This window comes from Acyrthosiphon pisum, chromosome X, assembly GCF_005508785.2.
Source record: "Acyrthosiphon pisum isolate AL4f chromosome X, pea_aphid_22Mar2018_4r6ur, whole genome shotgun sequence".
Taxonomy (NCBI): Eukaryota; Metazoa; Arthropoda; class Insecta; order Hemiptera; family Aphididae; genus Acyrthosiphon; species Acyrthosiphon pisum.
Genome location: NC_042493.1, coordinates 18,723,891 through 18,748,123, shown reverse-complemented (window position 1 = coordinate 18,748,123; position 24,233 = coordinate 18,723,891). Strand labels below are relative to the sequence as shown.

The 24,233-nt window shown below is 29.3% G+C and overlaps 1 protein-coding gene across 4 annotated transcripts in view; it reads left to right on the top strand.

The window, feature by feature from the left end:
• Positions 1-19,651, top strand: part of LOC100164789 (serine/threonine-protein kinase BRSK2) — a 129,052-nt gene extending 109,401 nt beyond the window's left edge. The window contains exons 13-16 of one of the 4 annotated variants that reach the window (XM_029491978.1): positions 15,586-15,766; positions 15,900-16,072; positions 16,485-16,547; positions 18,164-18,300. In XM_029491978.1, coding sequence (XP_029347838.1) covers positions 15,586-15,766; positions 15,900-16,072; positions 16,485-16,526 — 396 coding nt within the window. In that variant the 3' untranslated portion in view covers positions 16,527-16,547; positions 18,164-18,300. Of the gene's footprint in view, positions 1-15,585; positions 15,767-15,899; positions 16,073-16,484; positions 16,548-18,163 lie in introns of all 4 variants that reach the window. The other 3 variants (XM_029492004.1, XM_029491964.1, XM_029492029.1) reach the window with 3 other exon arrangements.
• Positions 19,652-24,233: the final 4,582 nt, after the last annotated feature.

Sequence of the window (24,233 nt, the reverse complement as noted above, 5' to 3'; positions counted from 1 at the left end):
ACAAAAATGACAAAAATTCATGTTCTTAAAAATGGACGTGTCTTGAATTTTACAATTTTTCGGTAGTTGTTCCTCGCACTTGGGGAAATCGTATATAAAGAAAAATAATTACAAAAACTACCTCTTTAAAGTTTGCCGAACAAGATAAAAGTTTCAAATTGGAAGATAGGTCACGTGAAACTTTTGGGTCACTCGTTCGACATGGAAAAAAATCAACACCGACAAAACTAAAAAAAAACTATACGTCATTGGAAAACATTAAAACCAATACATTTCTCGCTCTATACCATCGCATTCACGCCCAGTAACGTCTAAAAAATATAAAAAAAAAGTCTGAAAATGACGTAAACATAATATATTATATATAGGAGAGCTTAAACGATTCCTTATAGGTATAACGATTGAAAAAAATCAAAATCAAATAATCGACCTTATAAAAAAAATCTTCGCAGATAGATATAACACACAACGTCGGTCGCTCTATGTACCTTAGTAATAATATTGGGGCTTAGGTTAATGCCCATGTTATATAACATAATAATATGCTCTGTGTGTGTGACGGGTATGGTGTACCTACCTGCGCGAGTGCTTATAAAATATATTATACGAGGGATCGAACTTTGTTGGATTTTCGTGTTTTTTTTTTTCACTTATTATTGCTAGGGGAGCTATAAATTAATTTCATGACTTTACGAACGCAATGTCAAAAAGTTTTTAGTGCCCATTTTTGCATATTTAGTGATAATTTTGACGTTAATGGTTCATTTCCTGATCCAACGATTTTTAGTTCATAGGTATTTGTTTATTTTTGGCTCATATTTGACGACCAATACAATATTTTATTATAATTTATTATGCAAATATAGACAAAAAAAATAAAAACATTGATTTGAGATTTTAATCTTGTGAGTTGTGGTTATGTCATGTGTCGCATGACCAATGATATACCCATTCAGAAAGATTCACCAAGTATGCTCACCCTATTTTTCTTCTTTAATAATGCAAATATTCAAAATCTGATTTTCGGAATTTAAAAAAATACTTAGAGGCCATATTTTCAAATTATTTAGATTAATTGTATTCCTTAGAACCTATCTATATCTACCAACTACTTAGGAGAGTCATGTGACAATACAAACTTTTATTTTTCAAATGAAAGCCCCCCGCCGCCCCTTTCTACTGTAAATTATTAAGTGGATAATTTTTCTGAAAATGTTATACATAGCACAACATTTTAATGTGTATTTTTTCTGTTATTAAAATGTTATATTGATAAGATATTAATCCTAAAACATTGCTTTACAAAAATATAAAATAGACGTACCTATAATATTGGATCTAGTATTTATGATACTTAGACCACTTTTATATTTTATAATTTATAAATCTTAAATATTGATATTATATTAACAGCTAATATAAATTACAGTCAAATATCGATATCTCACATTTTTCCTTACCCCTTGAAATGATTTTAAGTTGAGTTTGATGTATATAACTCGAAAACTACATAAGTGGAATTAAATTGTATTCCCTTTGTGATTCGAGCTATCGAGACTCGACTGAGCTCAAATGTTCAAATTAAAATAGCCTCATATATTCTAAACCCTTAATCATTTACTTATTATTCTTTGTAAGTACTCAAAGTTAAATATACAGTTCAAATAACTATTAGTTTGATTTCTGATTTTAATTCATCAACATTTTCAGAAAAATTATCGAATAAAAAAATACAATATAAAAGGGGGTTTGTGATTTGAAATACAGTAGCTTATATTTGCACGGTATACTCCTTAAGTAGTACAAATAATCTCAAGAATTAGAAAATATGGTCTTTAATAAATAAAAAATAATATTTTGAATTAATGCATTGTTGAAGAAGAAAAAGGGGATGAGCATCATGTGAATCACTCTGTATATTTTTCTTACTAAGTCCTTATATACTGCAACTTAATTGTATTAGTATAGGGAAACGTAATAACAGCTTAAAGAACTTAAAATAAACTTACTTTAGTTTTCAGTGAAAAACATGCAAATCCAAGAATAGAAAAAACATAATAAGTGCTCATAATTTTAGTTTTTTTTAGATTACGTTTTTGCTTTTCTAAGTGAGTACCTACTGCATACATATTTAATAGGTGTACCTATATACTTGTGTACAGCATTTAAGCTTAAGCCCTATTTTGGTTATAATTTTATTGCAAATATTTAGGTAGGTATATATACCTGCCTGGTAATAATAATATTATGTGTAAACTGTTATTTTTCAAAAACGTAGTAAGTGCTATAGTCATCATTACCTACCTTATATATACTTTCAACATTATTAACATTTTTATTTTTTATCGGTTATTTTTTCGTCGAACCAATATGCCTGCATAATATTATTACGATAATACATCACCCGAAAGTATAATATTGTGAAATATATTATTATAATAATAGGTATGAAGACTGCGTAATTCTGTCGATAAATAAACTCTCCTGTGCGCACAATGGCGGATACTCGAGAAAATAAATTACGTTACACATCGATACCGTGTATATAAGTATTTTCAACAATAAATTATGCATCACGTATTATATTATCGTATTATCACTGTGTTCGTCAAAGTGTCACAAATGTTCGCGTTTGCGATGTCACGCCGGCACATTATTCAACACTATATACGCGTCCTATATACGCACAAAACGATTATAATATTATTATTTTCCACCGCACACACTCTCGTCGCCAATAAAATATCACAATATTATATCCTTATAATATTATTCTTGAGTTTTCCGAAGAGACGCTATTCTGAAGTGTCGCGAATCGCGATGACACGTCGATTTCAAAATGGAAATATGCTGTCGCGCACACTGAAATATGAAAATGAAAAACTTCCAAATACGACCTACCTACGCGTAGAAATAGCGAATATATAACGATCACCCGTGAACGAGGTTTTCATCCTGGTTTTCTCGTTTCCGGCCGCATAAAAATAACCTTGGAAAACGTTGAATTATTATTATTATCATTTATTATACGATGGTGTTCGTCGGAGACGCGTTCTGAGAAAATTTCTTTCGTTGGTTCCTGGTTCGTTTGAAACTTCACTAATTACAAAATATGTCAAATATACAGTTTGAATATTTTATCGCCAATTAGATGTGATTTTATCGATATATTTATGCGTTTCTGTACACAATCTTACTTACACAACCTTTAAATCATTTCGACACATCATAATTTAGAAAATACAATGTATACAGTTTTTGATTTTTATCAAAAAAATAAACTTAACTAAAACGTTGTGCGGTATTGACTTCAAAGTTCAAATAATGTAAAAACAAATAATGTTTTCAGAATTATTTACAGAGGAAATGATTTAGTAATCAAAGATAATGTGTAATATAAACAAGTGGACTCACAAAGTTTGCTTATTACTATTCATTTTTTTTTAATTAGTCATTTATTTAAATAACTAGGTATGAATTTTGATTTCTTTAGTACCTACGAAAAAATATAACGGATCCTTTAACACCACATTCCTTTAATAATTAGAGTTTACTAGATGCCATTCAATCGATTCAAACTTCTTTTTGTCAAACTTCCCTTTGTTAAGCATATCATTTCGTAGATTCTGAGCGGAACGATAAGTGTATTGATTTTACAATGATGTGTATTTTTTGTCTGTCATGACTCATGACCTTTTGGAGCAGTAAAAATGCAATCTTCAACTTTAAGAGTGGTTTCTATAGTAGCAAATTGGAACTTTGGGGGATCAATTGTAAAAAATGTAGTCCTTTTATAAAATAAATAATCGACAAAAATAAAACATGGTACACTTACGCAAAACCAAATTTTAACAAAAAGTAAATTTTTTATTGTTGTATAATTCAAAAACGAATATTCGTAAAGACTTAAAATGTTCACCAAATATTCATATTAGCATTAATTACTATACATGAGATAATTTTCAAAATAATTTGGCTCATTTTGTGCTAGTAATAGATATTTTAAATTTTCTATTTTTCTTCGATTTATGTATAATACAATTTTCATAAAAAAGCTTAAACATTTAACACAAAGTTAATAAATTGGAAAATATAAAAAATACTTAGGTATTTACAATGTTTTTTACAAGCGAACAAAGTTCAAATAATTTCGAAATTCGAACAAACCACGAAAACGTTGATAATTTCATAGTAAAAAATTCATAACATTTTGAATTTTAACACCTTATTATGCTTAAATGCCTAAAATTAAATAGAGGTTGAACGTAAAGAACATTTTATATGAGTGAAGTTCAAATATTCACTTTGGATATTCACGCGTAAAGCAACTATTTTTGTTATTTTATTTTAATTTAAAAAATAACAATAACTTTAAACATTTAACTATGAATTAAATTATCAATTTTTTACACAACGACATTTTTAGAATGGTTTTACAATGGTGTTTTTTTTTTTTTTTTTTATTCGTGTATACAAAATTTTTACCAGAAGGTGTGCTTTGATTTCAACATATAGTACCTACCTTATCTTTTAGCAAATTGAATCAAGATGGTACTTTAAAGAGGTAATTTTTCAAATTTATCAATAGTTATTTAATGCCATGGGAAAAACCACCGAAAAATTACTAAAAACCGCTAAAAATGTGATTTTAATTTCTATCGCTTTGTTTATCACCATAGAAACGAATAAATAATAATAATATTATTATAATATTAATTTAACTTACATGATATAATAAATAATAACTAGACTCATTCATTTTGTACGTTCTAGAAAGTGATGCTACAGTATCGCCACTTTTTAATTTGTCCAAAATTTCAATTTTTTGAACTAGTGATAAAACATTTCTTCTCCTTTTTACTGACATTTTACATTGAGAAGCCATTTAAAAATATTTCCACTACTAAATTTATTAAACACTGCTGCACACGTGTCACGCACAAATATCACCTTACAACTGAGCAATTGACGATTATTAATCGTGCATGTGTAGGTAACCTTTTGTGGTTTATCAGCAATAAGTACATATATGTATTTATAATGTATATGTGTTATACCTATAGCGATATAACAACAATTATCTACAATTGTCAAAAATACATTTCTACAGTGTTTGTGTAATAACGGTAAAACGTTATCGCAATCGCAATCGCATTAATAATTTGTTATCGTGGACCGAACCGCGGATAAAAAAGGATAACGAGGGATTACTGTATACTAAAATATAATATTATAATTGTGCACAATAATACAACACTCGAAGGCCTAACAATTTCAGTACTATGACAATTTTAAAATTATAGTAACTAACAAAAAAAATATATTAGCATTACATGTTCACAATATCAAGTAGGTATAAATGTATAATACCTATTAGACCGAATATCACATAAGTATCTACCCAAGTTTAATATTTTATGTAATAGTATATTGTTAAAGATTATACTATCCTTATTAGCAGGAACACAAAGTTAAGGAGTTTTTTTTCAAAATATAGTACCTAGGTACCTATTTAACAATGTAAATATAGTAATGGTGGTTCTCTATATATGAAAAATAAAGAAATTTCTAAAGCCACAGCACACAAATCAAAATATCTGAAATTCTGAAAATATAGTCAATTAGTATAATAGGGCACAGTCACACAGATAAAATACTTAAAAACTCCAAAAACCAGCATTTTAATTTATAATATGCACTATATGGAAGGATACAAATGGGATGAGCATGGTGAATCACCCTGTATATTTCTACATGTATTTGTATAATGTTATGTATATACCAACAAAAGCAAATGCACATTCGTACCGTAATTGTATACAAGTTGTATTTGTACGCGATACACCTACTGTAATAAAAATTACAACGAATTTATCGTATTACCATTGGAATTGAAAATGCGATCGGATGCACAGGTATATAAACAGACAAACTACCTTGGGTCTGGAATTCTGACGACCTGAAATTCATCGAAACTGAAATGACACATGAAAATGTAAAAATAAAATAAAACAAGTTTGTGAAATGTATAATTTAAACATAAGAAACTTCATTTTCTAGTATTTTGTACGTTTCAGGAATAAATAAATAATATTATTTCGATATTTTTGAATTAGAAATAACAATTATTTTCACTCAGTTACATGTTTCGAATTGGTCGGGTTGGATACAGACTTACTATCTAAGTATGTCACGTAATGACTAATGCCATAGGTAATGCAGAGAGTTTTGCTTAAAGTCATAAGATATCTTAGGTATTAATGTCGCCGTATCGGTAATTTTGGTTCAATGTAAGCCACGGGATTGGTTTCCGTTTGGAATTACGTATCTTAAAAGGTGAAATGAATTGGGTTCCGTTTAGGTTTGAAACGCACCAGGTTTTGCTAAATGTAAAGACTATCAAAAATAATTTTAGTTTTAAAAAAAAAAAAAATACTAGGAAAAATGTAACGTTAATTCAAGCGTTATATTAAATTGTATATGGTCTTACATAAGATACACTGAGAAATTATTAAACAAATATTAATAGATAGGTACACCTATACCATACAATATTATTTTCAAAAAATAAGCTTCAAGTTGTTTTCACAATTTTACATTATTGTTTGTTTGCAACTTTAAACTAATAAATTCATCTTTTTACCAAGCCCGTAAGAATGGAAACATTTTGATCTCACTTCCATATTTATTAAACGTCACTTTTTTTTATTGTTTGCCAAACATTATTAAGAAGTGTGTAGTTGATTCCTCACTTCTTATAAGTAATAACCGTCAAAAGATTGACGTGCAATAAGTCACATGTCGATCACACAAACGATATGTGTATTTTACAAAGTATTCTGTTCGAAATTGTTTAGCTAATAAATATAAGCCCAGGTTGAATGTGATAGGTCCACAGTAAACCGTATCTATGATAATCAAGCCAAATTTTCAAAGCCAGTAATAATAATAACCAAACACACTTATTTTCCTGTAAAACCCGTGTGGCCGTGTATCATAGTTGGCCGTTTAGCTGGTACCGGCCGGTATACTGCATGGTAGAAAACCAAAAAAATATATATAAATAAATAAATATAATAATATAATATGTGCTAAGTGTGCATCAATTTACCGATTTATAATTTCCAAATAAATGTATAACGTTAGAATGTTATTTATTACTCCAAATCAAAATTAACGGTACCTACTTAATAATAATATGATAACTTAAATAAAATATCTATATTGGTAGTACACATAGACGTAATATAGAACAAATTAAAATATTTAAAGATTATAACATATGTTGTGTTCTCACTGTGGTAACTGGTTATGATGGCTGATAAACGGAAGCAGCCACAGTTGGACATATTAGGGACTATAAAATAAAATGTATCAAACATTGATTATATAATAATACTATTGTGAAAGTTGATTCCCACATAAGATATTCAAGTATATGTGCATATTTTAACAAAGACTGTAGTTTACTTATAGAAGTATAAGGTGAGCATGGTTAAAAATGTGTGGTATGAGTGTATCTAAGTTTGAGTGGGAGCTAACCAATCAAATATTATGTCACATTTAAAACTAAATTTAAATAAATTAAAATGTAATATTACATTTTCGGTGTGAACTTGATGTGGACTTTCTTCAAATAGGTATAGTTTAATACTGTAGGTACATACCCAAAATTCTGCGATGTTCATCATATGCAATTTTACGATTATCAATTTGTATAATGATAATGATAATAACTTCATAATATAATGTATTTTATATTGTGAATCATTGCCTAAAATTAAACGGAAACTAATTCGGTGAATGGTAGGTTAGTAGGTGAAAAATGGTTTCAATATCAACTCTAAATCAGTCGAAAAATATTTTTATTTTTATTTATACTTACAGATTTAATAAATATGATTTTATGATTATTGAAATATATAGTATATAATTAAGAAATTAAACTGTTATTATAGTTTGTGCACTTTAGCGTCGTGTAATTAAGTAATTTGATTTCCATTTTTGCCTAAAATTACATAATTTTGTTATGTTACGATTTATTACAATAATTTAATCAATTTTGATTTTGAGTGCTTGAAGCCATTTAGCCATACTATTGTGATTTAATTACCTACACAGCATGATTTTGTTCAAATACCAATTAATATGAGTATTACCATGACATAACATAAGGTTTGGTTTAAGTTTTTGTTTTGAAATTCCTATAATAAACTATTGATTACATAAGTCATTGACCAGTCCAGTGGCATATTTAGGGTAAGAGTTTCCTGTGGGTTAACCCCCCTCCAATTTGTTTTCTAGTTATATTCATTATTGAAGTATCGAAAATATTGTTGACGAATGACGAAATATTTTATTACTGCTTTGAAAATTGAATAGTATATATTTCATACCATTTCATATCATACAAGATTATAGATATTAGGCATTAGTAAAATGTTATTTTAACTCACAGTAAACAGCGAACTACATGCATTTTAGAATTATTTTATCAGGTCGGGCAAATAGGCATATAAAGACTGAAAACAGAGAAAGAGGTCCAGGGGCTAACCATGTTAGAAAATTATAGCACGCAACTTAGGTATCATTTCACCCATTGATAGCAAGAGAGAGAGAAAGAGAGAGAATAGTTTAACAAAAATAAATAACAACATTTTTAGAAAAATATAGCACACACCTTAGGTAGTCAGGACACTGGTATTGACTATCTCTTTCAAATAATGTTTGATAACTTGGCAACCTATAGTAGGATATGGGGGACGTGCAGAACATATATTAATAAGTCTATGGTCAAGCCAACTGTATTATTGGCTTTCGCCTTATTATCTTTTCTTCGAATACATTTATTATTATTATCTACCTTACCAAAGATGTAAAATGTACAGTACTCTCGAAGTACAACGATTTTATTTTCTGTTGAACTGCTGCCGACTGATAACGTCGTAAAGGCGTAAAATGTACGTGGTTTCAACATTATGGTTAAATAAATGGATTGGCCGTGTTATCAATCAATCGGAATGATCACATTGAAAATAATCAAGTACCTATGGACGAATTAGTAAAAAAAAAAAAAACCTTTAATATTTTGAAATAAAGGTTTTTAAACTTAAGTTATTTTTATATATATCTTACACGAGTATACAAAATTAATTAAACTGATATGAGAAATAACTCAGTAAATTTAAGTGCTAAATTAATTTTAATTTATTCTGTCAAATTATTTATACTTGATTCCAGTCTTAATTATAATCAAAAATGTACCTAAGTAGCAACTTGTAATCATAAGATTTATTTAAAAGAAAATTACCACTTTTAAGGTATTAAGGTTAGGTTATTATAAATTATAATCAGATATGAATTCGTGATGAGCCTATGAATATTTGTGGAGAAAAAGTATTGCCAGGAGTCAGGACCCCCCCCCCCCACCCTCTCGAAAAAAAAGCCCAAAATACGCCACTGTTGATTACATTAAGACGTAATACGTAATATAGATTATAGTCATCAATACAAAATATAAGCGTGACAAGAAAACAAGATAATCATCGATTAAAATATTATCCCAATCACGAATATGATTGAATGCATTACTAAAAAAAATAAATAATATTAAGGTTTTCTGGGTCGTATATCTATTTGAATCAACAAAATGCGTGACGACCAATTTTTATGAAATAGTTGTACAGTTTAATATTATGTCTATAACTAAGACACGAAATAAGAATATTATTCGAACGAAAAACAATATTATAATGATTAATATGGGTTATCGATTGCACGCGATTTGATATAGCGATTCAAAGTATTTCAAACAGTCGACAACTTCTCGTTCTCAATTTATCAGTCTGTTGGTGACTGCTAGGTAGTGACTGGAAACCAGGTTCATGTTTCAATATTATACATTATAATAACATATAGCCGATATCGATAGTAGGGGCGCATTTTGATTTCAAACGTAACAGGTAATCACGAAGACTGTGTTTTGTGAATTGTGCACATTGAATACAAAAACATTATATTGCGAGAAAAAAACTTCACCGTGACAATCGATATAGTTATAGCTACCTATACATTTATGCTTTACTTTTAATATGTTTGAAGAATAAATAAAATATGACGCGTATCAAGACTTTAGATTTGAGGAGAATTTCAATTTTATTTCATGTCTGATTATTTTTTTCTAGTAGATCTGTAGGTGAAGTGCTTACCTGGTTTTATGCTTACCCGGTTCCCGGTGGAAAATCATGTGTCTATTGTATACTTGAGAAGTTATATTTTGATTTTTCTCACGTTTTCATGTAACACAGCATATAGTGTAAGAGAAAACAGCTGAGAAAACGCTCTAATAAACAATATCTGCACCCTTTTTTTTACACTTTTATTTTCATATCGATTTCGGTGTTTGTAATCATTTTTATATAATAAGTATCAACGCCATAATTATAGAGATTTGAATCTTTCTCAAATTATTAATAATCCTAATTTCAATGTTCACACATTTTATAATATTATAAATTATAATTATTATCGTTTTTATCACGTTTCTCTGGTAAAATAGTTTTCACGCAACCATCGTATATTATTATTTAGTATATTTACTGCATTATTTTTTTTTTTTTTTATGATTCGATTGAAGTGAATTATTAATATTTACCTTAGACACGAAAAGAATAAACTTTGGTGGTTGAACCACTTCTCCCACCCTAGTCCACCAGAACAATTGTTGTTTAAATATAATTTCATTATAAGCTATGCATTTTAATAATTGAGAGTCATAGGTTAGGTTAGGTTACATAGGAACACATCTAATTTTAGAAGTTACCTATGGACTATATATATTATAGATAGGACAGGTAGTGATTTTTTTGATTTTTCTTACTAAAGTTGTGCACAATAAGTTGTCTTATTGTAGGTATAGTACTTGTACAGTATTGTAATATTTTTTTTTTAATTCACTTTTACTTTACTTGTGAAACTTTAAGTTCAATACACATTACACACATATGTGTTACGGTGTGAAGTTTCCTTATTGATTGAAAGTATAATCAAATGAAAAAAGTTTAAATCTTTTCAGCAATAAATCATATTATATCTAACAGGAAAAGTGTGGTTACGATCGTATCCAGTCCACTCGTTTACTTAATAAATGTAAGCGATCCTGATCCGAACAGAGCGAGGAAAATTGTTTTATTAGTCCATACCTATCTACTATATGATATATCGGACCGAACTCTCCCCAGATTTTAAACGCTAACTGCGCCTACAACTATAATAATTAATATTATTGCATTATGCCATTATGATATGTTTTTCACAACCATAATATCCACGACGTGAAAATGCGTCCCGTAGCGGAAAAATCTAATGGATTCTGATATAGGTTCGCGGTAGCATACAGTGAAAACGTGTATATAATATAATACACGATAATCAAATTGTAGGGTGTAGTCCGTAGGCCGATCCACACTCGACAACCGTCCGCCGACTCCAGTGAAAATCGCCGTCGACGAGCAGACCACGACGGCGGTGTGCTCTCTACCCATCGCAATATCCGCTGCGATCTCGACGTTTCCACGGCAACCGCACGCGTGTGCACACGAACACTGCAGTTCTCCATATTGGATTTAATTGCCCGTTTGTGTCACACACACACACACACACACACACACTCAAAGGCAAACATACAGTATGATTCACCAAGCACGACCAACCCCTTTTTTATCCTTAAATTAATCACGCGTCAGATTTTTGGAATTTTTAAGTATACTCGAGATCCGAATATTTTTATGGTGTCAAAAGAGTCGTTTCCCGTGTCGATAGGTACCCTATATAATATTTTTTTCGAATGAGCACCCTCTTTTTTCAACTTCAACCTATTTGGCAAACGAACAGTGTTCGGTCGCTTAAGTATGTGTAGCACTGCAGTAGCGCAATGCTTTTTTTTGGAGCCACGAAGGTAGCGTGCGGGATTTATTTTATCGGCAGTATAATTATAGAGCTTAGCAAGAGTGACACTACAATTTTCCGTTTTCGTTACTACCTATACATACTTACCTATTTACAAGCATTTACAGGGCATTGTATGACTAATGAAGTATTTTTATTTTATCATAGAATAAAATAAACAGAATCAATGGTAAATTAAAATAAATGTAACACGTCATCTCATCAAAATACTGAAATTACGTCACTATCGCTTACTCGCTTGACGCTTCGTGCTCTAACAAAAAAAATTGAAATTACGTTTTTGTGGACACTGGCAAATTTAACAAACAAATACAATCGGATATGAAACTTGATTTTCTTGTTTAAATAAAAAATAAATAGTGCTGTGTGCAGCGCTCTGAATTTGCATAATATAATATATTTTATTATAAATTATTGTTATCGACATTATGCACCGTCAGTGATGTACTAAGAGAGGGTGATGGTAAGGGACATTGCAGGGACAACGCTAGATGCATCGTCGCCACTCCCTCAAATGCCCAAAACGTGATTGTAGCTTCTCACTTTTTCTTTATCATAATGTTATGTATACGGTCTTAGTATTAATTTGGTAATTAGTAATTCAAGTGTAGCTTAGCCTTTGTGAAATCAATAAAGTGAGGACACCCCTTTTTTACAACACGCGGTCGCAGTCGATGTCTATATATCTGTAGAAATCTCGTGTTAACATTATGTTGATTATTGGAGGGGAATATTGAGGACTATATAAGCCCTCGAGCGATAAATCCTAGGAACATCTTACATCCGTAATAAAGAACCTCATTCTTTCTCGCTTATCGTGACATCGATCGATCGAGTCTAAAAACATTCGACAACACATTACAATAATAATATAATACTATTCGATTTGTTTTTGTTCAGTGAATCATAATATATGGTTATTGACTATGTAGAATAGACAGTAGTAATGTATACAAATGTCTAAAATCTAAATAACTATTATAAAATTGATATACGTACATGATAGGATCATATATCTCCTTTATTTTATATTCGTCAAAACGGCGCATAAAATATATTATCGACTTTCAGACAATCGGACCTAATACTCGTAATACAATAATTTTATTATAATTTTTCCATTGTTGATATCTACAGTAATTCTTTTTGATGTAATAATTATAACATAATAATACCCATGTATTTAAACAATAATGGGGGGCGGATTTGTCTTCATATCCGTCCCCGTAAATACGCCCCTGTGAATGTTCAAAATTAAGACTAAAGGTACGTAATTGAGAATATATTTTGTAGATATATTTTTATGTACCTGACTGATTTTTTTTTATAAATATATGATTTTTCAAATACATGCTGTAAAATGTATTTAATAATTAAAACATTTATTTTACATTTATTTAGTTTACATATGTGTACATATATCCATATGTCCATATGTGTTTCCATTAAGTGCACATATATATAACTACATTGTATACCTATAACAATAAACTCATTAAGAAAAACTGTATACAATAAATTAATTTAATAATTTAATTGTTAGGTAAGTGTTTAGACTTTAGATCGATAAAACATTATTATTATCACCCTTCAAACAGTTATAAAATAAATGTTTCGTTTGTTGTATGCCTTTGAATAATTAATATTTTCCGTGAGGTCGTTCTCGCGAATACGTAATCACACTATAAACTAAACGTACCTACATCTTTTTCATCAAACATAATATTTTACTTGAGTTTTATAATTTTAAATTTAACACTAAATGACTCTCAATAACCGTTTCTTTGGGATTTCATGGTTGATAAATAAGTAGTGAGTATACATCATCATAATTTATTAAGATATGGTTTTGAATCTTAAAAACCCAATTACCGTCAAGCCACATTATGATCTGCATATTTGATCGTAAAATATACAATATTGGTGGAATATTAATAATATTTAAATGAGAAAAATGTATTATAGCTAAGTATACCACATAAGCATTATTGCGAGTATTAATAATTATTAAATCATTTTAAAATTGTATTTAAAAAAAAAAAATAATACAATTAATATGACCGAAGTTGCATGCCCACTACTATTTTTTCCTTTACCTACTGAAAAAAAATTCAAATTTCAACTATTGGAATTTTAAAATATCCTTAAATACCATATTTTCACATTATTGAGATCTAGCGTACTACTTAAGTCTTAAAGAGTATCCTGTGTGTCCAAACTTCTATTTTTCAAATGAGAACCCCTATTTCTACAGTAAATTATCAATATGTATTTATGTAGGTGCCTAATTCAAAATTTGAACGAATAGTTTCTCAGTTATTTAAGAGTATACAATAAAGATAATAAACCTTAAAATTGTTTTACAAAAATATAAATTAGATTTAATATTAAATTTAGTAGATACTAATTATGTACTATATCTAACCTAGTTTATGAAGTAGAGTAACTCAAAAATTATTTATTTGAATTTTTATTTTCATCTTCGGAAAAATTATTAATTAACTAATGTAAACTAAATACAGTTTAAAAGGGGGGCCCCGTTTTGATAAATAAAAGTTTGTATCGCCACAGGGCACACCCTTAAGACTTAAGCACTCTCTTATGTAGTACAAACATTCTCAAATATTTGGAAAAAATGGTCTTAGGTACCTATATTAAATAATTCCAAAAATCAGTTTTTTGAATAACTGCATAATTGAAGGAGAAGAAATAAGTATGGCACATGCTTGGTACATATCACCCTGTATACATTTATTTATTGATTTACTTTAACGGTAACATCAAGATATAATATTTTTATTGTTCGCTCCCGGTGGGTAAAGACAACCGATCGACGTATAACAATAATGTTAAAAACCTGCTGGTAGTATTATATTTGGTGGAAACTACAATATTATGACCGCCCGCAGCTGGTGCAGACTTTGTAATGGGAATCATCGAATTTTCAAACACTATACACTAGTTGGAATTTATATATCTAAAAGTCTATCACGCAATTGTAACTATATATATATAGTACAAGGCAGAGCCGTAGCCAGTGTGTAGGAGCATTGAGGGGCAATGCCCCCTTGAAATATATTAGGTAAATGGTTTGCCACTGTTTAATAACTAATGTTCATATAGGGACAACGGGAAAAATATTTATTCGTTTGCCTCTAAAAAAAAAGGAGTTTATAAAAATTTAACTCAATAGTTATTGTTATCCTCATGATTATATTTCTTCAATTTAATTATAATTTTTGGTGCCGATTCTGATGGATTTATTTATTATCAAATTTCACCAGTGACCTGAATATTATATTACATTAAAAAATACATTTGTATTACTTACTTACTCAAACACTAAGAACAATACAATTTAGAAATTATTAATATTAAAATGTTAAAAAAGAAAATCAGGGACGGCACAATACGGGCTTATATTTTTGCACACGTATTGTGTCACCATTGGTCAATGGTCTGTGTACCTATACCGAACTGGTCGGGTCGGTTGTAACGTCGTTCGATATTCGAATGAATACTATACGACCCGAGGGCTTGATAAATCGACCCACTGACGACCAAGCGATCGTCGTCGTCAACGGTTCAAGTATTTTTTATGTGCATATGCTTTTACAGATTTCCGAGTTGAGCCACACCGTAATTAATGCGCTGTCGTTCCGGGTTGAATACAGACGTGGATCCGGCGGCACGGCCATGTTTCAGAGGCAAGTGCGATTTCAAATTGATTTATCGGACGTCACGAACACGCATTCTCCCAGGGACTATTTGTTCGCCATCATATTCACGTTGCACTCCGGTAGGTATCGGTCGCGGTCCGCCAATAAACGCGTATTCTTATTATTGTTATTATCACCTACCTATATGATATATATGATTCGATTATAATACGTAAATATACGTTTTGCTGCGTTTGTTGTTGCGCGACACAGGTAATATAAGACGTTTCCGGAGGGTCTGCGAACACATTCAGACGCAAATGTGCGCCCGGAAAGCGCCATCTTCGCCCCGGGCTACTAGAAAGTTTAACACGGACTTATCGGAAAGCTCGAGTTGCGGATCAGACACGTCCGATCGATTATCGCCATACGTAAATATAAGAAACGTAAGTCGAAATTAAAACCCTATTGCTGCTGCCGTAGTTCGTGTACGACGGCCGTTAATCACACAAGGCGCGTCCTATAATAATATATATTACCTATTATATACTACCATGGCTGAGTTGAAATATAATTTAGGGCGTTCGCGATTTCTCGAGAGATAACTTCGTTTATAACTGTTATTTTAAGAGCAACTGTCTATCGATCGCTCGATATAACGGCGAATGATACTAAAAAGTAATATAATAATATTATATATACCTACTACCCAGGGATTCTATTTTGTTGTTTATGTAGCCCCGAAAAATATATTTTGTTCAGGTTATACGGCGGCGGCGACGTGGTTATACGAGTAGAATAGGTTGGGTTAATAAGTGTTATTAGGTATATCGTTTATCGACGGTGTTTTGTTTTTAGGAGGTCTTATATCCCGCTATAATTCCAGCCACGAAGACATGAAAGACAGCGTCACGCCAGAAAGTAAACCACTTAGATATTTTTCCTTTGATTAATTAAAACATTTAAATAATAAATTTAATTTCGTTCTACCGATAATCATTGTACCGAAAAGTATAACAATATTATCAATATCAGTATTATTAATAGTATAGTAGGGTACCTATATGATACTGCAGTAGGTAATGCAGTATAGTAATATTATGAATTTTGATGTTAATATATATATTATAACTACTTAGTTTCACAAAATAGGTACATAACTATCCGACTCTAATAAAAAAAAAATATAATATTTTTTTTATTTATTTATGAGATTTTCCATAGTAACTACAGGTTTCAAAAGTTAATAGAGGTAAAATAAAAACATACAATCATAGAAAAGCATGTAAATGACACAAAGACATAAATATTGTACCTAGGTATCTCAGGAATTAAGAACATTTTTTTGGTCACGTGTCATAATTGTATGATAAAAATTTTTAAAAATTCACTGTCGCTGTTTTTGAATATCAGTTTGTATTTTGTTAGATTTTGTTAGATCTTGGATTTAATGAAATAGAAATTTTGTTATAGCCTCATCCATTGTTGTATATTATTCCATTTTTTTAATTTTAATGTTACAATATTATGCATTCATTGTAGAAAAGTGGAAAACCTTCTGAACTGTATTTTGACGTGAATGTTGAGTGTACCTATATATACAATGAATAAACCTCTTTTTTTAAAAATGAGTTCCAAACTTTCAACATTTTATATTCATAACTTATTATTATTTAGAAATGATAAAGAATTTTTTATTTTTGTGTGAACTTTCTTCTCATTTTTATGAAATGCAAGATTTAACGATAAAATTAAAATGTTTTCGCTTACCATTAAGATTTGGGCCAACCTTTCAACCTTTAAACGCCACCAGTCACCACCCCTATAATATAGCTGAATAAAAAACTCAACCAACCCGAAATTAATGTCACACTCATCTTTATCGTCACTACATCCTTTATCAGATATCTTCTCATTATTATCCTCCCTTGTAGGAATATAAAATATGATATTGTACGTTTGTACCTGTAACTGCTGCAGGAGTAGTGCGCATACTTGACGTCCTTTTCTAGTGAACATTTTTCCGCAATTAAATTATTTTTTTTTATCTTTCTTGCTATTGTGCAAATGGTTTATATTGTATAGCCAAGAGAAGAGCGTCATTATAATATTCTCCAACTCACCGGGGTGGGTTTAAGGAGTTCATAGTACTGAGCCCCCGACTGAACTAAAGACACCTTAGATAAATTGAGCTTAAAACTATTTAAGTTAAAAAATAATAAAGTATCGAAACGATTAATATTTCTACCGTTCGCTGCGGAATTCACACCATATCATCTGTTGAGATAAAGTCGGACGATACATATATTATTATAATCTTTATAACGAACCAATAAAAACCTTTGAACGCGTGATATGAGCACACCATGTCAGTATGAAACTGTATTTTTATTGAAATCGATCACCACCCTCCCCCTCTCACCGATTAAAAACCACTCATAGTTTGGCTCCACCGGTATAATTCCCTTTTGTACAGAAACGAAATATCGTGCGCGGTCATCGATCGATTGTGTTCGGTATACGTAACGATGTTTCAGATCGAATCGGACAGAGACGAAAAGAATAAGAGACTGATCAGCCACCAGGACGGCAAAGGCGGTTACTGCATCCCTAACAGCCGGCAAAGGCGACGGAGTTCGAGTCTGGCCAACAACAACCACTTCAACGGTAGCAACAACAATTCCATGGCCAACGCACCGGCCGCAGCCAACGGCCGCAACGTGGCGCCGCCGCCGACGAGATCCAACAGCGAGACGAAACCGGCCGACGGCGCCTACATATCGGTGTCGGGATCGATGTCTTGAGGCCGACAACCAGAAAAATAATATTATTTTATAAAACTATATATATTCCAATGTTTTTTTTTTTTTGGATCAGTCCGGATTAAGGGGTGGGGAACCACAAGACTTGACATTTTTTTTAGGGGCCTCTAATTGTTCACATTTTAAATTTATGATATTTAAATCATTGCCACCTACCTACTTATTAAATATATTACGTGTAAAAGAAAATTTATAATATAAATAAAAATATTTTTTTTAACACAAAATTTAGTTTCTGAAAACAAAATACTAAATACTTTTTAAATGTAGACGATATGATACAACAACAGCTAAAAAACAATTTTTATTTGAATATTACTGTGAGCTATATATTTTAATGTTTTATGAAAACCAAATAATAATTATGGACATTTTTTTATTATTTTACATTGGGGACTCTAAACAATTTAGCCCTGGGACCTCAAAAAACTTAATCCGGGCTTGGATCAGTGTACATGTCGTATAACATTATTATAATGTATAGAGCAAAATTCCACCGGGTTACTGTAAAATATTATTATTATTATTATTATTGTATAGTCGATAAAATTAATGAAATAAAAAAATGATCGATGGTCACACGGAATCTGTTAATGTGATAATAATATAATTATTATTATTGTTACATAAACATGTGTATAAATCCAAATGCCATTTGACCATATTATAATATTAGTATGTGTTATTAGATATAATAATATGTTTTTGTATTGATCGTTTATTATTTTCGCTTAATGCACGAGCAACAGAAACGCATAATTATTATTATATACTATTATTGTTTTCGTAGGTAGTCGTTTTAGATTCTGAGCGGGAAAATGCTTATTATCGCTGTATATTATTATTATTATTATCATTATTACTATGTATGGTTATTGTATTTATTACGGTAATAATGTATTATTGTGATATATTATGTTGTGTTTTTATTTTTGTATTTGTTTTGGGTAAAATGTGCTTAATTATTTTTGTGGTGGCGTGGCAATTACCTATATATTGCGATGAGCGTTTCGAAAACTAAGTCAAGTTAACACTGTGCGCCGTGCGTTTGTCTGTTGTATAGATCATACTCCAATGTATGACGATTCGGGTTTATTAGCTGTACTTATATTATTAAATACAAATATTATGTATATTATGATAATGTCAAAAAAAGATTTTGCTATTTATTTTTTCGAACATAAATAAAAAAAAAAAAAAAAACCGCCGAAACAACTCCGCTCAGTATCGCCTTTTCGTTATTTTTACGCTTTTTTTTGTTTGAATACGATAACATTATCGTTTTATAAATTTTAAATTTAATAGTCCACTTATCCCGGCGGCACACCCTAACCTCTGCTTTTCTTGAATGCGAAGGATATGCGTTTTTCTTTCTTGTATCAATCTGCGTGTTTCAAAAACGTGTACTTAAGCAAAGTTAAAGACCTCTTCAAAACGTCATACTTGTTGTATGCGCGTAGTTCTATAATCGATGATCAAAATATTATAATAGGCATATATTTTATATGAACAAAAACTAAAAATTATTTATTGTTTTATTGCTGTACTTACTGCAATTATATCTATAGCATATTATTCGTTTTTAGAAAAATATTGTAAAACGGTCTGTGTAAAATAAATTTACGTATTTGACATATTCGCTAGAATATAGTATATTATCGTATACATCATATATTAATATATAATATTTTATAATAATATTTAACAATACAATATGCAATACATAAAGACATGACCTCCTTCATAATAATAATAGATTTTGTCTGCTTTATAAAATCCATTGTTATTTTACCATACCTATTTTATCATCATCATCATTATTATTATTATTATATTATTATTAAAATAATTTTAGCTTTAGCTGTGGCCTGTGTCTGATTACATGCATAATATCAATGTACTATTAATACATCATATTTTAACATCAGTCAAATTGAAAATCATATAAATCGCTTAATAACGACTTTTAAAAATAATCGCATCGACTTCTGAAATGTATTTCTTTATTTTTTACGATCTTATTAAATATTATCTCTTCGTGACTTTTATCAATCAATTTATTTTATTTTTAGCGAGGTACGTAAGACAAATAGATGTTACATTATACTTAACTATTATATACCATAAAAATATGCATCTCGGAAATGTATGAAATTACACTATTTTTTTTCACTACGTGATTTTCCATCAAAATATTTTGTATATTTGTTTACAAAAAAAAATGTATATTAACGACAATGTTATTTTTCAAATTTTGTTGATCACTTATGCCAATATTACATGAATATTACAAGTTTTTTAGCAAGCCAAGTCCATACGACCGAATTTGAGATAAAATTTTTTTTTAATGTTTCAGAGTGCCTTAAGAGTGTTAACTAACAGTAATATACATGCTATAGTTCGAACGAATATAACATCTTTTTAAAAGCTAAAACTCATTATAATATAATATAGTGCATAGAAGTCAACTTTCTAGCACAGACTGGAATCCCTGTTTTTATGTTAATTTTGTCTGTTACCTATAATTATAATGTGTAACATTTGGCCGACGTCCATTTTAGTTTTAAACTATTCATGTTTTATGTATTACAGAATAAGGTATACTATAAAATATAATAATATGATGTTTATTATGCCAGTATGGCAATATGGTTGTAACAAAACTACAAATGTCAAATACATATTATACTTGTTAATAAAAAAAAAAAACTATACGTGTTCTATTTTTTTTTACAACAGTATTATAATAATGTTGCATAACACACATATTATGTCACAGTGCTCGAATTGGTCGTGGGGCGTGTACACTCCCTCATATTTTTTTAAATTATTTTAGTGAGGTAGAACACGATTCCTAACGGTTCTAATATCGGCCGGACTTTTTTGAACCTAACACGGTTGCCAACAGTTTTAATTACTAACTTTCATGCAACGTTGTCGTTTCAATTTGATCACAAAATACTAAAATAGCAATATTTAATTTAAAATTTTTTTATAAATTAATAAATTAAATTTGAATATTCATCCTTTATTGTCATGAAGGATAATTAAAATGTATTTAAAAAACGATAAATATTAAACAATACGATTTATTGTCAACTATTTAAAAAAAATTGTGAAAAAGAATCAAAAAATCAATAAATATAACCAGTTTTTTACAAGTTTTGCTAAAATCTTTCTCAACAATCTTTTGAGACATGTGTCAAAAAATAAAAATTAATTGAATGTAAATTTGAACTAAAATATTTATAATTTAAACGTGTTAGAATCCAATAGCTGGCGAGAAAATTTTGTTACAGTGCAACATGGATATAACTATTAGCAGTTTTCGAATATAGTACGTATTGTAACCATAATTTCAATTAGATCAAAAAATCTATAATTTGAAGATTTTGAGAATTTAAAGACACAAGGCATTTCTCAAAATATAACTTCAAGTCCACTTTCAATTGATATATGTAACTATTGCAATATCTGCATTCAAGTGTGAACTAACACCCTAACTTCTGGACGTCGTTATTCATCGTTATTCGGTATAGTATTTATAAGTTACGTATTTGAGGACCCCCAGATCAGTTGTTGAAACGAAAAGTTGCAAACAAAGTGTGGATGAAATAAGCTTCATTTGTATAAACTTCATTCTATTTGCACATTTATGAACGGAACTTTCTACAACTGAAGTTAAGTGTCTTTCCTTCAAAAATAGGTCTCATAAGTATTTTTGCGATGGCTGTGATCAAGGTCTTAAAGAACTACCAGAGTTAAATCTATTAATTAAAACAATTATTAGTTGAAGTGGAAAATCTAAAAAAAAAATGAACTCTATAGTAATAATACGTCTGTGCATCATTATATTGAATTTATTTTTAACGAAATTAATAAGCTTAATCATTACGCTAATAATTTATTATATAAAATAATAATAATAAAAGTTTATTGCAACAGCATAAATATACAATGGTTAAATAGATAATAAATACAAAGTTGCAACTCATCCTATAAGCAAATAAGCTTGAATGCGGATGAGTTGAGTTCTATTAAGGTATAATAAACGTGCATAATGTAGGTAAACAAAAATAAATAAAGATACAAATAAAAATTACAAATTAATTATTTCAAAATACAAAAAAGCAAAGAAAAAAAGAAAATCTACGATAGAACACTAATAACATGATATTTATATTGATTAAAATTAGTAAAAGAAAAAATATTTATATTATATAAACGTAATAATAAAACACCTTTAACAATAGTGCTTTGATTACCAAAATTAGTTTTATTATGAGGAATATTTAGGTTGTTATTATGTTTTAGTCTAGTATGGTAATCATGCGATGGTTGATAATCTTTAATTAAGTTTTTAATTTTATACATATATAATAAAGTTTGACGTTCATATGATATCCTAAAAGGTTGAACATTAAGAATTTTAAATATTAAATTTGAAGGAAAAAATTGTGGTTTATTTAAAATAACTTTAATTAAAGATTTTATAGTTGTACATAATACATTAATATGACTGGAGTATGTACATCCCCAGACCAAAGAGCCATATAAATAAATTGATTGTGCTAAAGCTAATTATTATTCTATAGTATTGAAGAATGTGACTCTAATTGGTCGAATGATTGTATTGCATTTGATCTTGTACAAATAAACATCGTTATTAAAACTATTATAGTCGACACGTCTATTAATTCTAAGAAAGTTTTTTGCATTGGCCGTACACTGCAAACTGGGAAATCACGTCCTATTAAAGTAATTTTTCATTCTAAATCTGGTGTATTTGATATCATTAAGAATAAACGTAAGTTATTACAATGCAATGCTCCACTATCATAAATGAATATAAGTACTGATTAGACCCTGTATCAAAGAGAAGCTACGAAGAAACTACGTGAAGAATTAAATCAACGAACTTCGAAATGTTAAATGGATTTAACGATCAAGTTCATTAATAGTGTCCCAAAAATTGTCAAAAAAATCGGAAGTCATCTCTATTCATTCTCAAACTCAACAAACTCAACATTTTTTAAACTAAACGTGTTATATCAAAATGTAAGAGGTGTTAGGACTAAACTTCAAATTTTTCGTAATTCTATTAATAATTTAAACTGTGATTGATTATTCTTATCTGAAATTTCGTTAAATAATTCTATTAATGATTTAGAATTTGAAATTGTAAATTTTAACATTTTTAGAGCGGATAGAATTGATACTCACGTTAGTAGAGGAGGTGGAGTGTTATTGGCCATCAGAAATAACTTTGAATATAAACGTATTATAATAATATCTGTGGTATTGATCAGAATTTGTATTGGTTAATTATAATAATGTGAAATTATTGTTAGCCTGTGTCTATATTCCTCTTAATACCCATAAAAAAATATATATTAAACACTGTGAGTTAGTCAAAAATATTATTCTTGTTCATTCAGTAGGTATGTTAATACACTTATTATCGATGGTTTTAATGTATCTGGTTTCTCTTATACTGATTATAACCAAATTAATGATCCTAATTCTAATGTAATGATTAGTTAATTTATTAATGATTTGAATTTAAAACAAATTAATAATATCTTCAATATTCGTAATAGTATCTTAGATTTAATTTTAACTAATAATTTCGTAGATAAATGCTTTATAGTTCACTTACACCGTTAATCGATTCTTATCACCCACCATTACACTATTTATTCATTCCATTTCTAAACCTGAATTTCTTTCAGTTATTTTTAATTTTAATGTATGTAAGTGAAAATAATGTTATAATGATTTCAGT